We start from the raw sequence: 17,274 nt of genomic DNA, 5'->3' as shown, positions 1-17,274 counted from the left end.
TCCCCCAGTGCTGATTACGACTGGCATTGACTGCACTCAGTCAGGTGATCATGGTGGAGCAGGTGGAGCAGGGCGGAGCTTCATGTTTATTAGGCCTCTGAAACGGGAGGACTGCTGTTGGCTGACGTTTGTACTGTCAACTGAGAGTGGACTGTGTGCAGGGAGCGGTGGTGTATTTGTCCTTTAATGTGTTTTTGAACTGCTCTTCACCTATGGTATCAGAAAGATTGAAATAAAACACCCTCACATCAAGCAAGAACCTTGCATGATAATTGGACACATGGACCCTTGAGCTATTACCTTTAAAATGATTTATGTTTGATTGGAGCTTAAATCCTTATGTCTTGATTGATGTCTTGGACAAGGTGCTCTTAAATCTCCGACTCATGCCAAGTTTTTTTTGTTCTCCTCTGCCATTGAGCCCTCCTTCAAGTGCTGCTCTTGAACGTCTTGCTTTGAAATGTCTTTAAAAGGTTTAAAGTCAATTAGAATATACCTTTGATGTAAAAAAAAAAAAAAAAATTCTGTGCCTATGTGCTTCCTTTTTAAAGAAAATTAACTTTCAAGTTCTTTCAGAGTATCTATTACAAAAGAGTGACAAACCTTTTGTGTCGATGGAGTTATTGGAGTGGCAGTGTTTTCTGGCAATGTGCTACAGTATGTGCTACCCTAGTTGGCAGCTGTGGAACACTCTGTACAGAATCTCTTATGCCATGACACAAAGAATTTAGTACAATGAGCATTTTGAACATTTGTAGCCATATATATAATATGTGTGTAATATGTATACACACACACACTCCTCCTGTTTCTCATTAATATTAGTATATTAGGCCTTTTTACTAGTTTTTATTGTGTTATGCTGTTTTTTTTTTTATCCTTGTTGGATGCACCACAATGGTTTAGGAAAAAGTAAAGATTTGCATGCCTGCACGCATGAGCGAAACATTTTGACGCATGTCCGGGTTTGTGCCAAAGCCTCAGCTGTATGGTTTGAGCCCTGTAATAAATAAGAACCATTTGATGACAGCGCTGCTTCAGTAAGGCTGAACATTGTAACCTGGTACCTACACTCATTTGCTCACAGCGGTTACAGCCGACCAATTAAACAACACAGCCAGCAGCAAACAACTGCATTTACATTCATGGCATTTACGTCCTTATCCAAAGTGAATTACCGCGACAGTTCCCCTGGAGACACTCAGGGTTAAGTGTCTGGCTCAGGGACGCATCGGTGAAAGGTGTGTTTCCTTACCGCCAGGCTACTAACACCCTTGCACCAACTACAACAAAGCAACTTTAACTCTAGCTTCAATAAAATAGAATTGAATGAAACTGTTAATACTCTTACCACTCACACACTGGCACATGTTGACACTTATCCATATGCCATACTTTTTGCACATTTAATAAAAGTGATTTTGATTTTACAATCGATCTGTTTGGTTTGGGGGGGTGGCACCATTACTCTTATTTAAGAATGTTAAGTAGTCATGCCAGTTAAATACATTTAGGTTTTGGTAGTTTTGAGTAATTTGTTGCATAAAAAATAAAGTGTTTAAGGCTGGGTGAAAAGGTGAGTAATTTCTCTTGTTTTATTTCTGCAGAGCCATGCACTATGCTTATTACAGTGCTTTCAAAATAGGGCCAACAGGGTCAATTAATAGAGAAACTAATTTCTGTGGGATGCTTTGCTAGCCCCCCCCCCCCCCCCCCCCAAAGGGGAAAGATGGTGCAACAAGAAAATGCATTTCATCCAGTGGCTAAGCTATCATCTTCTGACTGCACTCTGAACATTACTGTAGGCACTGACCATGACTGCCATTTCTCCCAATGTTCCCAATGCCAACCAACTGTGTGTCCGCACCAAACCACTTTGACCAGTATAATGTCATCAAACTGGTCAGTGGTGCAGACCTAATGAGCTATTCCACACCAAACACTGGAGGGCTGACACTCTGCAATGGTGAGGAAAATGATTTGTAATTTCACTCTGCCTGTACCCAAGGCCGATTTCAACAGATGGAGCGGCCACTATCCAGGGGTGGTTTGAATCAGCAACAAGCAGGATAGTGCACCAGAAACAGGAAGGGGTGCCTCCCTGAAAGGCAGCATGGACGTAGACCACCATAATATTTACCTCTAGGGTCTGCTTAACTGATTTTTCACTTTGTGTTTTTCCAATTACAGTTTTTAGGTGATTTTCATGTCTTTCAGGCCTAAAAACTTCATTTCCATCTGCTGCTAGGTCTGAAGAAAGGATAAAGTGAACCTCTTTCAATTTTTTATTTAACTTTTTTTTTGCTGTTTAGTTTAATCCCTGCAGGTTTAGCTGAAATGAATATCATGTGAACTATAGCAAAAGAGGGGATATAACGTCATGACACTCATGATACTGAAAATACAGTAGTTTATGCATGATGCAAAAATCCCACCATACAGCCCCTCTAGGTACTGCCTAGATACTGAGAAGGGTTATAGCCTCTCTTGACTGGCCTTCTTAGTTTTTTTCCTCTTTGTTCCTCTCTGCATAGGTCCCATTTTATGCATGTTCTGCATGAGGCGGTTTGTTGGTTTGGACGTTCTGGCTGTTTTGATTTTATTCTTTCCTTTCATCTTACTAATTGTGTGGAGCCTTGGATCCCAGTGTCCTGAACATAAGATGTGCGTTAGGTCTCTAGGGAATGTGACCTGTAAAATCTAGTGTAAAAAATTTTTTTTTACTTGCTTGAATTTGTTGAAAGGGTGATGCAAAGAAAATTACCCCCATTTGAATCTAGCAGTATAAGTTGATTAGCAGCTAACCTCAACCGTTTCGGAATGTCCGCCAAAGAAACAGTAATAAATATCCACCCCCTTCCCCAATAAAACTATCAAAATCTGTAGGGACAGCTAAGCGAGTGGACAGAGATCAAATCAGTTTAGTCCCAGCAGTGTCACAGGGCACGCACTTAGTCCATTTGTGATCCGAACGGGTTTCGCTTCCATCTACAAACGGCTCCAATCACCGATCTTGCAGGTCCTTTCCAGTAACAAACTGCAATTGCCTTTCAGCGCGCTGAACACACACTTTATAACTCACAACGGCAGCAGATATTTGATCAGTGATGTGCTGACGTGGGTTTTTGTTTCAAATGTGGGTGAAGATGTTTTGCCAGCACAATTTCTAGGCTGATTAACAGGATTTTCTTTTTGCTTTGTTTTGTTCATTGTCCCTGCTCAAGTGGAATTATGCTGCAAATGAGCCTGTTTTATACCCAAGGGCCCTGTTCAATTGCCATTTCATTAGAAACATTAAACAATGTTAAAATATTTTATATTTTTATTAAGACATAGTTCCATATAGTAGCGCTGCAGTAAAAGCCAAATATCTGAAAAGCTATTTGAAAATGTATATGTTTGAACACGAGAAAGTTCACTTTTTAGCAACGTGCTGCTTTTATATGTATTTTTGTTCTTCCACTGCCTTGAAGGCACTTTCTCTCCAGGGTTTAGAATTGCACACAGAATATCCAGCTTGGTGTGTAGTACAAATCAAGCTGCTTCTTGAGTCTGCATATGCAGTTAATTAAAAACCCACCAAACGTATTTGGTATCTCCATTACACCCCATACCCCATTCATATCATAATCTTTTGTATGGATTCAAAAGGTAGAGTTCAAATGGCACGTGGCTTTTCTTTCTTTTTCTCAAATGAGTCCTGAGTGCTGGGGCCAAAATAAGGACTAACATTACAGAACAGTAAAGAAGAAGCCTTCCATTGCCTTCCATTCATAATTAATTTATTAGTCAGATATGCTCATACTATTAATAAGTTCATTCAGCAGAAATTGTATAATAGGGGGGAATAAAAATTCCATAAAAGGATAATGAGTCAAACCATTGACAATTATAATTTTTTTTTTGACACTGCTGAATATACAACAGTAGTTTTCACTAATTCTGTCAGGGTGGGGAAAATTCCCGAAGTTGTTTGTCATTAATTAAGTGATGAGACGGTCTGTCAGCGTTATTATTTTCATGATTTTAATAAAGAGCTTTTTGCGAGCCCCTCCGGGCTGAATGGAACAATGACTCAGAATCAGCCGGCCGAAATGCTGATGAGACGAGAATGAGATGCTAATTTGCGTTACGTTTAGCTGGACCATCTAGTGCCTGGGTTTTATGTGAACAATGTATGAAACTCAACCTCGCTGTCTATTCTGTTCTAGTTTTCACAGTAGACTATTTTGAATAATGTTGCATTTTTGTTTCAATTCTGCTCCCTGTCCAGTGATTTGTTCCAGTTATACCCTTGATGCTGGGAACAGTTCCAACTTCCCTTGACCTGGACATGTACAACGAGATTTAGAAAATGGATAGATGGGGGTTGTCAGGTTTATGAATCTTACACAGTACAGTGAGTGGACCATTAAACTCTTCCCACACTTTCATGTAATGTTCATGTCATGTAATGTCAGCTGCCTTAAACTTGGATTTTATCATTTGTGAAAACATAACTTTAGGCAGAGACAAACGTTCATGTCAGGATTTCTTGATGTTCTGTGTGTTATAGAGTGAGCTTTGATGCCTTTTTGAGTTTGACACTTCTGTCTTAATGAAGAACGTAACATAATTTTTGGTGGGAAACCAATCAAGTAGGATTAGTATGTTTTCCTTATGCCAGTGTGTTAAGCATCCATAATAAGAACACATGCTCATAACACAGAATAGCTTAGCAAACCATAAGAACTATACACTAATTAGCCTACAGTTTTACAGTGCCTTCATTTTGGAAATAGTAGTGAACCAGCGAATGGTCAAGTAACAGTAACGTGGAACTGAGTAAGATGTCAGTAGATGCTCTATTTCCAAACATAACAAAGAAGTTGGAACTGCTGAAACTCCATTTTCATTTTCTTATACATCATATGAAGCAGCTATTTAAAAAAAAAATACTATTTCACAATTTTTCAAGCAAAATTATGATTTAAACTTGCGGCAACCAAATGAAGATATAATTTGACCCCTTGGTTTAACATATGGTTCAAGGCATTTTCATTTGGGTTTTACACCACATGCTGTAGACATTTTAGCTCTAAAAGCAGTTCCTTTCAGCTCCTCTATTAAGATTTTAAGGGCATTTTGAAAAAAAATCAGAACAATCTCTCACTGAAAACACTATTGACACTTTGATTATTTCAATGCATTTCTTTGCAAAAGAATGAAAGTTTTTAGCAATTAATCCATTATGGAGCATCATGTATATTTTGACAATTGTGGCCTAGCGGTTAAGGAAGCGGCCCCGTAATCAGAAGGTTGCAGGTTCGAATCCTGGTCCATCAAGCTGCCTTTGCAAAGCACCATCCCCACACACTGCTCCATGGGTACCTGTCATGGCTGCCCACATCTCACTAAGGGTGATGGGTTAAAAGCAGAGGACACATTTTGTTGTCTGCACCATGTGCTTTGCTGTGTATCACAATGACAACCACTTCACTTTCACTTTCAATGTGCTTTGTGTGTTATGAAAATGAATTACTATAGTCTTACAACAAAATGTCATTGGTGTTGCTCCTGACTACCTGTCATAATGTTTATTTCCAAATCTGGATTATAATAATGCCTTCATAATGGATGGGAGGAAACCTGTATCAGAATAATGGGATCAATACATTTCTTGGTTTTCACAGCTCATTATGTCAAAATGATTTAGTTTCTCTGGCAGTCACTTTAATTTCTCTATTGAAAAATGTAATATTTTTTTACTCGCTGCAATGTCTTTAAGATGTGAAACACATTTGGGCCGTAATTCACACTGGCTTTCATTTACCATTTTTTGCACCACCCATTTTATATGTATTTGAAACTAAGAGAACAAACCTTCACGTTGACATAATGCTGATCTCAGTAAGCTACACATTCGTATCAAGGTGAAATAAACAGGAAAAAATTAGTTGCCGTGCGCAATTTCATGTCGAGCTGTCGAAACCCTAATTTACTGAGCCCTTTGGGCAACAAGCAGCTTGTACTTAATCAATAATATGACTTATGACTGGCATGCAGTGCTTTTTGAAGTGCTCATTTTTGAAATGGCAAAATATTGTCAATCGATCTTGAAAAAGCTTCAGTAAATCTGCGGCGCAAATCCCCAAAGATATGATACCTAAGCCTTCAAAAGCATGATCTTTAAGATCTCTCCGGCAAACAAGTTTTTTTTTAAGGGAATAAATAAATAGCTAATGACTCTGCCAAGGGCTATTAAAGCAAGGAGCTGTAGCATCAAAGAGACTGTGAGATAAGGGAGGGATTTCTCTAAATGCTAATATTTGAATAACAGATGTTACACATCTGTGAATAAACATGCTGTGCAAACAGCAGGAAGAAGGAAAACTCCTGTAAAATCACGTTAGACTGAAAAGTGCTATTTTGTAATAGTGTTCGAATTTATGATAACGATTCATCATTTTAATGAAACATTTACATGCAAACACCCTGACATCTCAAGAGAAATTCACTAACCTGGATCCCAAAAAAAAGTGCATTGAATATTAACAAGTGTGATTTATGTGTGTTTAAAGGATTTTCAGTACCAATCAAAACTCTGTGGTTGTTATGTAGACAAAGAGGGAGCAAATTTTCAAGAATCCCATGCAAGAAACATATATATTTAGTGTTTTTGTAGCATGAGAAAGTGAAATTAACTTTGTTCACTATTGACATCAAAAGCCACTTCATGAGATGCTCATTAAAATGAAATGATGATGAGTGAGTGAATGATAAGAAAGTGTTTAGCATAATTTAATTACTTTAAACCGGGTGGTGGTGTGACATGCTGCCCTCACAATGCAATTTTTTTGGTTTGTTTTGCCTTTGTTTTTTATTTGTTTATTACATAACCTCACATGTGTTATTTCATAGTGTTTTCAGTTTTGTTTTATAATAAGAAAAATGAAAGACCCATAAATAAGGGGCAGTCCAGTGGTGACCTAGTGGATATGGAAGAAGAATCATAACTGAAGGGTTCAAATCTTGAACCGGCACTGTGCACTGAGGTCCCCTTGAGCAAGAGACCGTCCCCACACACTGCTTCCCAGGCGGCGCCTGTCATGGCTGCCCACTACTCACTAAGGGTGATGGGTTAAAGGCAGAGGCCACATTTCATGTGTGTATCTTGTGCTGTGCTGCAGTGTATACTTATGTATAACATGATCAGGTCATTTTCTGCTCACCTAACTACTCATTAACAGACAAGGGTGCCAACATATTTGCATGTCACTATATGATATCCGTAATTGCTTTGTTGTTTTTAGATTTATCCCACTGTTTAATCCACACTTACCAATAAAGAGCCTGACAGTTAGCTCCCGCTGCTATGATTATGACTTTCAATTCCGGGCCACACGATTAATAGATAATTGCATCATCACATCAGCAAGCAAGGGGCTCCGAGACTCATTTTCAATGAGGGGAGATGCAGGTTAATGGATGGCGCAGAGCTCTACTCATTACACCTCGCCCCCCGGAACCAGTCATCTTGTCGAAGAGAATTGAATTTTTCGGCAGCTCAGTCTCCAATATGCAGTTTCTGAAGGTAATGCGATGTGATCTGCGGCTCACTGGAATCGCGCTGAGCCCATTTGCTTTCACTTGCAACTGAGATGTGGCGGCATTCTTTAGATACAAGGTAAGTGGAAAATTGTGTTAAACCCCCAGCATATTGATTTTTGAAATACCCTTTTTTTCAGATCAGAGGCAAACATTTTTGTAAGAAGATAAGAACTTTACTTAGAGTAAAGCAATTCAAGATTTATCAGAATTTAGTGCATTGGCAAAGAACACAGAACCAGGTGGGGTGACCCATACATAGGCTGAACCATGCTGATGTAACCCTGGTGTGGGAGAATTACAGATGAAGGATGCATATGCTGGAAAATTGATGCACAGCCATGTAACATGCATTCACTCTTTCAAAAGCGTCCTTACAACCGCTGGAGTAAGGATGGTATCTAAACCATGGAGTCACAGTATCTCCTGTGCAGAACAAATTGTTAAACTGAGACCTGATTGTAGCTGTTACACCACCACATATGCCATACAGGAGAATGGATTGGAACAATGGAGAATGGAAGACATGATTATATGCGTTCGTTTATTTCTCAAGCTACTCTAAAATGTCTAACTGCACAGAGGAGTTGCATATGGGAGTGCTCCCAGGGGAAAGACCGTGTTTGAATGTGTACTCTGTCTGGAGTGTCAGTGGTCCAAGCTATTTGGTGGATGTATGGGGCAGAAGAAACTGTTCTGGAGTTTAATTGAAAATTCACAGATTGCACATGATAAAACTCTTTTCCCACTTCTATTGTTGATAAGGACTTCACATGAGCTAAATTGCAGGATAACTCTGTGTTTGATTAAAGCTGTGTTTGCCCCCAATTTTGAGGTTAGATACACACAAGCACACACACACACACACACACACACACATCTTGTAATAGTAATTAATCCTTGCTAAACCAAAGTTTTTAACACTTTGCAAAAAAACTTTCAACCTTTTAAACCCCACAGACCCTGCAACAGGTCCACTAGAACTGTACCATAAATTACTGCCAGTAAAAGTTCATAAAATGCAAATGTGGCTTAGCATCAATGCTATATTATCCAAAAATGTTATTTTGAGATGTAAAATTTATAAAATAGTAAATATATGAAGGACAGTGGAAATAATGTCGTACGTAAATCGAAACAGCTTATATTGGCTCCACAGTGACAACCAGTAAACATTATTTATTACCGATACTTACTGGTTACTTTATGGATGGTAACACGAGAGCATGTTGGATAAGGGCATCTGCCAAATGCCATAAATGTAAATTATATGAACGATTTTAAGAAAAAAATTGAGTCACGATTTGACAAATATCATGATTGCAATTATTCACTATACTATATGTTTTAAAAATGTTTTTTACAGTTTGCTAAATTGAAAAACTGCACACAGCCGTTTTTTAGACCGAACACTATATGCATTTTGCTTTGCTTTGAAACCCATTGTTTTCTATGGCTGGAATGGCACAAAAGTGGTGGTCAGTGCAGAATCAGTGCATGCTCATGCACAACGGCCATGCCACTCACAGCCCTTGTGCGCGCACTGCGGTCAAAGTTTCAGTTTTTTTTAAAGTTTGACCGTTGTGCGCAATGATGTGTTTTCAAGCGACTAATACATTCAAGACATCGAATCAGGCAGTGTTTTGGTTTCCCTCCGAAACACACACACAGCAGGAATGGGTGTGTGTCCAGAGATCTACAACATGACATTATAGTCTTACCGGAAGTTTAGAAAACCATGCCTAGGTTTTGCGCTGTCCACTCGCTGCTTTTTGAGAGGAAATGCCAACCTTGCATGCCGCGTTCAGTCTGGAAGGGGGTTACTATGGGTTTACTGTCTGAACTTTGTCTGCTGCACGCCCCCTCGGTTGGACAGAGTGTCTTCTGCCCATTCAGCCAGTCCCGTTCTCCCTGCCGTGACGTTGCTGCTTGTCTGCGTATGCGTTGCCCTGCAGAGCCTGGGCTTGCAAAACGTTACATTTATAAAACAGTATTTATTCAAATTGTGATTTCAGTTTGATTTTTTTGTCATTTTTGCCATTTTGATCTGTTTCAGGTGCCACCAGTACTGTAGTATTAATGTATTTTGAATAGAATTTTGATTCAATTTCTTCATTGTCACAGGAGACCATTTAGTCATTCTGTTAGTTACCTGCACAGCTCCTGCCAATAAAAACGTTTATTTGTCTTAACATAGTCACATCTTTTCATTATTATTTCCACATGAGTTAAAATGGTTTGTGGAAACTGCATTTGAGTGAGATCAGCCTTTTACAAAGAAGGCGTCACAGGAAATAAAATGGAGCTCGAGTCAATGCTAGGGTCACTGAATTTCTTTGAAAACCCTCACAAAATAAACCAAAACAAGCAAGCCTTTTAATGGAAAAGAAACCATTTAAAGGGGGGCCGGCTGTCTCTTCTATAACCTATTGGATACGGTCGCAACAACGGTCTGACCCACAGGCTGAGCAAACTGCACCGCGGCTGACTCTACAGTAACTTGCTATCCTGGTAAATAAAGTAGGAGATTTTCAACAGATAATCCCTTTGATGAAGGATTAAGCCACGATCGCTGAAGGATTCGTCACTCAGCCTGAGCTGTAGTGACTCAACATGGACATATGCATTAATGTTCAGCAGGGGCATACTGTCTCATACTAGCAAAATGCACTACAAGATACCTTGCCTTCATGCAACACCCAAACCATGCAATGCATGCAGAGAGAAAGGATTGCAAAAACAGGTTGTTTTACAACCTAGTACTTTCTGCAGTACAGGGAAAGAAAAAAAAAAACTCATCTCGTTTCATTTGTGGGATCTGGTCACCTTAAGCATTGCTCTGTCTCATCTGCATCTTGCCCAAAGATGCTATAAGTAGCAGTCGGATAAATCTTGTGCAGCTTAAGTCTGCATCATGTATACTGTATACTGAGTATTATATAGCATAATATGAAGTGAAGTGATTGTCACATGTGATACACAGAAGCACAGCACACGGTGCACACAGTGAAATTTGTCCTCTGCATTTAACCCATCACCCTGAGTGAGCAGTGGGCAGCCATGACAGGCGCCCGGGGAGCAGTGTGTGGGGACGGTGCTTTGCTCAGTGGCACCTCAGTGGTACCTTGACAGATCAGGATTCAAACCGGCAACCTTCTGATTATGGGGCCACTTCCTTAACCGCTAGGCCACCACTGCCCCGAAGTATGACAGCCTCATCACATTTTACGTGGCCTAGTAATTAACAATTTAATCCCTAATGATCATTTTAATCTCCGTTTATCTCCGTACATTTTTCTTAATATGATTGTCAGCAATCCCTTCACAGCAATCCCCCCCCCCATTTAAAAAAAGGGATTACAAAAACTTACTTATTTCATGTACATATAATTCTGGCATTTGAATTAAAACATCTCAGATTCGGGTCCTTTTACATCAGGTAAGAATGACGCCTATTCTCCATGGTTTTATTCTGACTACTCCCCTGAGCTGAATCCGCTATTGATCTGACCGACAAGGAAATAGATCCTGAATATTAATTAGGAGAATGAATAACAACCCTGTGGCTTTGGTGACGCAGATGCATTTGTATATGTCGCTTTTGCACTTCCAGTGGGCAAAGGGATCCTATATAAAACTAAGAGGGACGAGTGCTGTTCTACCGAGTCGCCCCAGCCTGTTCGGTGTGACCCACTTAGCTGTGATTCATCACTGAGGTCGGCGGGGGGGAGGCAGCCAACACTACAGAAACTGTCCGCGGGTCGATACAAATGATCTCGTCTTATGTGTTTTTTTTTTGGGGGGGGGTTTTATTACACCCCCCCTCTTATTTCATAAATGTATATCTACACAGATGGACATGGCACGTTCTGAGTCTTCAGGGCTGTCTGCCGCCTCCTGGAAACCTGGCAGTAATTAAATCCGGCACTTTGACAAGGAAGGGGGCCTGGCTAGACAGCTGTAATTGCAGTTTTCAACATATGCATACACAAGGCACTTTTGTATGCTCTGACACCTCAGCAGGTTTAGCCAACACAAACTTGTGTCTAATTTATTTTAATCAGCCATTTGCATAAATAAATCAATTCGCATAATCACAATGCATTCCACCCACCGGCAACAAACATCTGGGTCCTTCATTTCAGCAAAATCCCAAATCCATCCCAAGGAGGCCTTTGTGATATTTGCTAATAAAACCCACAATTATGAAAGAAAGATGTTGACCTCAAAGCTAAATATTTTCACATAAGAAAAGAGCAATTTCATGTTACAGGCTACCAAAATTGAAAAATTTTAATGTTGTGGGTTTAATCGGAATGGTGAAATTTAGTGTACAGACCGATTTTTGACAATACATTCCAATTATTCATACATGATAATCATCTGTGATCAGCAATAGAACAAGTCTTGAAGACAGGATTACTTTCTTTAAAATGCACTGCCAAATGTGAGATGGAGTCGTAGCCGAGTGACTGAGAGCAGTGTGATGCAGCCTCACCAGTAGAGTACGTACGTTTGTCGTTCCGCCATGCTCTCCCACTAATTACACTGACTCAGTACCACGTGCTGGTGGTTACTCCCAGCGGCCTGATCCCATATGGCAGTGGCGCGTCTGCCGCGTGCTGAATGTCCTCCTCGCACTTCATCACAGGGGCTTCAGCATCTCGTGTGGGATAAGTGACACTGTGGTCTGTCATCTGCTAACTAGAGTTCACAGTACTAATGCAACTGGATCTTAACAATAAGCATAAAAATGGACTTTTATTACTTTAAAAAGCAGAACAATGAATTGAATTCATGTTGTCATGATTACAACATTTTTAGCTGCCTATTGCATTAAAGCCGTACACATTTGACACATTTCTTCCACAAATTCAAAAGGTGGCTTCTTCCAAGTTATTAGGCTCTGCTTTTTCATTCCCCATGTAAAGTAGACGGTGTGAAATAAGCATTTTCATTAGTCTCAGAATTAGGGCAGTGTCTTAGGTTCAGGTCAGCATGATATAATTAGATGTAGAAGTCATAACTACATGCAATGTGAGAATAAAATGTAAAAAAAAACGTTGTGGAAGTGCAGCCTCCGCACTTTATTTATAAAGAGGTGCCCACACACAAAGTTCCCAGTATTGTGAGGGTGAGGTGGGCAGATAGTCTGGCAGATGCCTGTGGCAGGTGTCCAAAGAGAGGCTGTCAGAGCTCTTGTTGGGCAGGCCGGACAGTAATAAGGTGAGTGGCTCAGAGGGTCACTTATGCCCAGGGTTTGACTGACAGGTAAAATGGATTCGCCAGGAACCCACAAAGTTTGGATTTGCTGATCTTTCACTTTTGGCACAGACTCCATTAAGGTGGTAATCCTTTTCATTAATAAAATGTTGCACATTTATGTCTGAAGCGGATCACTGTGCAAATGTATGACTGCGGCAAAGATGATGTGAAACTGTCTGCATTTCACAGCAGCTGAAGTGATTAAATTAATTAAAACCCGTTGCCGCTCATCTGCACCAGAGCAAATATTCAATTAATACTGACAATTTAATAACTGCGATTCCTCCGGTCCGACATGCACAACCTTGACGCGTGCCTCCGCTTGATTAATTAGTATTTCTACTCAGAGGTCATTTTAATTTCCCTCAACTATTCATTAGACTTCCTGTGCACTGCTGTGAGAGACCAGTTCAGCTAAAAAAAAAAATCTTTTTCTCTCCAGTAGACACATTGAAAAGATGGCCATGTGAGCTTCCTTCTCTGTGAGAGAAGGTCAGACGTCCACTGCAGATGCAGAGCTGGGCACGTGAGTATTTCCAGGGCCACCTCCTGTTCCTCATAACAAAATCTTGAGTGACTCAGAGTGATGAGAAGGGAGGAAAAAAACATTTACAAAGAGGAAAAAGCAAGGAAATAATTTGAGAAGATGGAGAGAAACTAAAGAGCTCCTTCCGTCTCCATCTTGGGCTTCATTATCTGTCCGATGACTACATCGAGCTCACTACACCATTTATTGCCAGGAAATGAGGAATAATTACAGTTATGAGAGCTGAGAATTCATGTTATGATTATAACTGAGATTTGATCTGAGAAGCACAATTAAAGGCAAACTTTCATGTCTTAAGAGAATAGCAATTAACATGCATAATGACCACAATCCCCACCCCCAAGGACAAGGTAACTTTATGCCCTAAGCAGCCAGATAATTGTCTTATATTAACCTCTTTGAAGTGAAGAATTAGAAGTGCTCATAATGGCAATATTCTTATTAAAGCTCCATAATTTTTTTTAAATTTAGAATGAAATCCCTGTACTGCAAAAACCTTATAAAACTTACTTACAATGAGGTTTCAATGAAGAACACAGCATTAAGAAAGTCTGGTCAAGATTAAGGAACACCTCAAATGAAGACTCTTCATTCCAAAAATCTGTAACAGTACTTAAACACCCATATCCAATAAGTTAATTTGAATAACATTAAAGTTTCCTATTAAAGGTGTAAAAAAAAGGAACAATTAAGTTATATACATGGGAAAATGTAATCCAAATATAGAGCTTCACAACTCATTAACATATTAATGCTAGTTTAATATCAAAATGAGGCAAAAAGATCCATATGCTTAATTTAATTTAAGATCAGAGTGGAGATGTTTTGTTTTTTTATCTTATTATGCATGAATGTCATTACAATATTCTTATACCCTAATGCTCTTCAATATGTTACCTGATAGCGATATCCAAGCAATAATTTCAAAACATACCGTGTGCATTTAAATGGAAACCTACCAGCCAGTTACAATTATCATATACAAGTCAACTGAGAGAATAAAAATTAATAACAACGTGAAGATGGCAAGAGTCAATATTTGGTTCAGGAGAATGAAACCTTTCTTAAATACTGCTGCGCTCTTACATTTGCAAAAGTCCAAGTCCTAAGACTACTGAATTGTTGACCACATCCCGATTGAGTCTTTACCCATAGGCATGTTGGGATTGGGGGAAATTATTTTTCAGACTCAATGTGCACCCACTGTCTGCTTTTCTAAACAGCCATGAATTGCAATACTTTCTGTTTTCAAAAACATTCATATGTTGCCCCGATATGGATTCACCAGTGCTGGATTTTTGCCTGAATAGATGCTCCCTGAAGCTTCTTTTGTCTCGTCTGATGTCAGATTCTGTTTCCCCCCGTGTGGTTTTAGAAAACCTGACACTGGCTAAAAATGGCATTGGTGCTCCTCAATCGTGCCTCATTTGATCTATTGCATACCCTGATGGGACAACAATATAACAATAAATGCAAGAAGGATATGATCTGAATCTGTTCTGCACACATTGTCTGGAAGATTTTATAACTGAATACAAAAACAATGTATAATTCATAAGATCCTGGCTAAATCATGAGGGAAATGTCTTTACCCATATTGTAATCTAAATACAATCTCAATTTACTCATTTGTTTTCCTTTTTTTTTTAAATTCACTGTTCAGATCCTCCCAGCATATACTTGGCAAAACCCCACCATATGATTCATGACACAGTTCGTGCCATCTAACACTGGCAAGACCGGGGTTGACACAAAACACCAATGCCAGTAAGCATATTGTACTAACGGCCAAAAACGCTGTCAGACATTTAGCAGATGCTGCCACCAGCAAACTGGCAGATTTTCCCGTTGCTTGTCAAAATACAGCTGCTGAGGCCTGTTGGACAGGACACAAGTTGATATCCTGAGAGTGTCAAATTATTTTCAGTAACTCTTTAATAATAAGAATGTGAAGACCTTCTCATTAACACGATTAAGATGTTCCTATGAGGGGCAATAGTTTAAACGTTTAAAGCCAGAGTGGCCTAGATCTACGCCCTCAATACAACCCTTAAAAAGGACCTAGTATGGAATTCATCAACAGTTCTATATAGTCTTCCTACGTTGTGTACATCAAAATAAGACACAAAGACCAATATTGGCCTGCCATATTTTTGGGTGCAATCCACCGAATCGCCTGACCTATTGCAATCTCGACCACATGCGAGCCAAAGATCATTCAATTATAACCCTGATTCTTCCTCTATGACAAATCTTAATGTAACTAATCTTTTTTGTATTACTAGATTTGGCACTTTTTTTAGTTTGACTTGTTCACACTGTACACTCATCACCAGTAGGATAGAGGTTCAACTGTGCACTTCTGTCATTTTTAGCTCTCTGATTTGTGATTTATGACACATTTGTGATGCGATACAATTCATAGCTAATTGTTCAGTCAGGTACATCTTTTTTCCCCATATATTCTTCCCAAAGATCAAGACTAAGTGATCTGGTCCTCCTAAGAAGGATTAAAATCTACTGATTTGTAAGTTGCTCTGTATAAGGACATCTGATAAATGGCATAAATGTCAAATCTGTACATCTAAGAGTAGCCTTTTCCCTGATTTTTTTTCCTCAAGCGGTGGTGTGATGTAGTAAGGACATGAATATCGAGGCCTCCTATAGCTCGTAATTGCATTTCTTCTGGATTGGATTCTCCGTCAGGCATCAGCAAAGCGTCATTACAGCACAGACTAATTACACCACTCAGAGGAAATGAATTCCCATTGTGTGCAAGACAGATAGCATAGCAATTTCTTTTGATGTAGGGCACACATAGCTAATAATAATCAGTTCAGGAGAAGGCTGAAGACACCTGAGCTTACCTTTCGGCCCCCGGTGTTGAGCCTTAGCGGGGTCAGGAAAGGGTCAAATATCATATGGCTGGTCTCAATGTTGACCGGGGACTGCCTCTTTCCCACCGAACACAGGTTCCACGCTGAGTTTACTAGACCCCAGAACGATGGCACTGTATGGGGAAAGCCAGATAGGAAGAAACAGAGAGAGAGAGAGAGAGAGAGAGAGAGAGAGAGAGAGTTACTGTTTGAGGTGTCTCAAAGGACCCAAGCAATATTAAGCTACTTTGGTCTGGTAACAGATGTGGAATAAATATTGAATGGACGCTGACTCCCCAAAGGTCTTTTCAAAGAATGAAAAGAAAACCTGTTTTTTTGTTCTAAACCCTCCACGCTGTCCAATGTGAAGAATCTCTAACAGCCGTCCGACCTTGAAAGCTGCAGGTCTATCACCAAGCCCCACTGACAGAATAGAAGAGGAAAGATTAATTGTGCAATTCGCTAATGTTTAGCCCAACCTGATGCTATCAGTGGTTTGAGACTCGAGGGGTAAGGCGGACACGGCTCCAAATAAGTTTGTCTGAAGTATTCATAAATCACGGCTGAGATTAACCTGATGTCTGGGGGAAGCAGGTGGCACTTTCTTTGTTCTTTTTTTGTTGTTGTTGCAGCGGCACGGAACAGGCACCGCAGGCACCACCTGCTTTCCCTTGGCAGAATCTGGGGGCTTCAACAGCGCCACTCCTGTTTTGTTCAAATTTTACCTATCGCGTGAGTAGCTAAATTGCTAAAGCTAAATCCGCCACTTGAATCTCTATGCGTAACTTTAAATAAACGAAACCTCATTGTGACCACTAACACCCACCCACCAAACAGCTCCGACTTCAAATCAGCACATTATGACAAAGAGCAGAAAATGGGGTGTATATATAAAATCAAATGGTGCATATGCATAATAATAAAGTAAAAAAAAAATGCTGCGTCATGTCTTGCGCAAGGATCCATTTAACTGGGACCTAACACTAAGGTGCCACTGAG

General features: G+C 39.8%; 1 protein-coding gene across 2 annotated transcripts in view; it reads right to left on the bottom strand.

Moving 5' to 3' along the window:
• ca10a (carbonic anhydrase Xa) overlaps window positions 1–17,274 on the bottom strand; it is a 135,128-nt gene that overhangs the window by 62,241 nt on the left and 55,613 nt on the right. For both annotated transcript variants that reach the window (XM_028970716.1, XM_028970717.1), the window contains exon 4: window positions 16,267–16,409. In XM_028970716.1, coding sequence (XP_028826549.1) covers window positions 16,267–16,409 — 143 coding nt within the window. The remainder of the gene's footprint in view (window positions 1–16,266; window positions 16,410–17,274) is intronic.

The sequence above is a fragment of the Denticeps clupeoides genome, chromosome 2, assembly GCF_900700375.1.
Source record: "Denticeps clupeoides chromosome 2, fDenClu1.1, whole genome shotgun sequence".
NCBI classification, from domain to species: domain Eukaryota; kingdom Metazoa; phylum Chordata; class Actinopteri; order Clupeiformes; family Denticipitidae; genus Denticeps; species Denticeps clupeoides.
The sequence above is the reverse complement of the archived record's forward strand: the minus strand, read 5'-3'. Positions and strand labels throughout refer to the sequence as shown.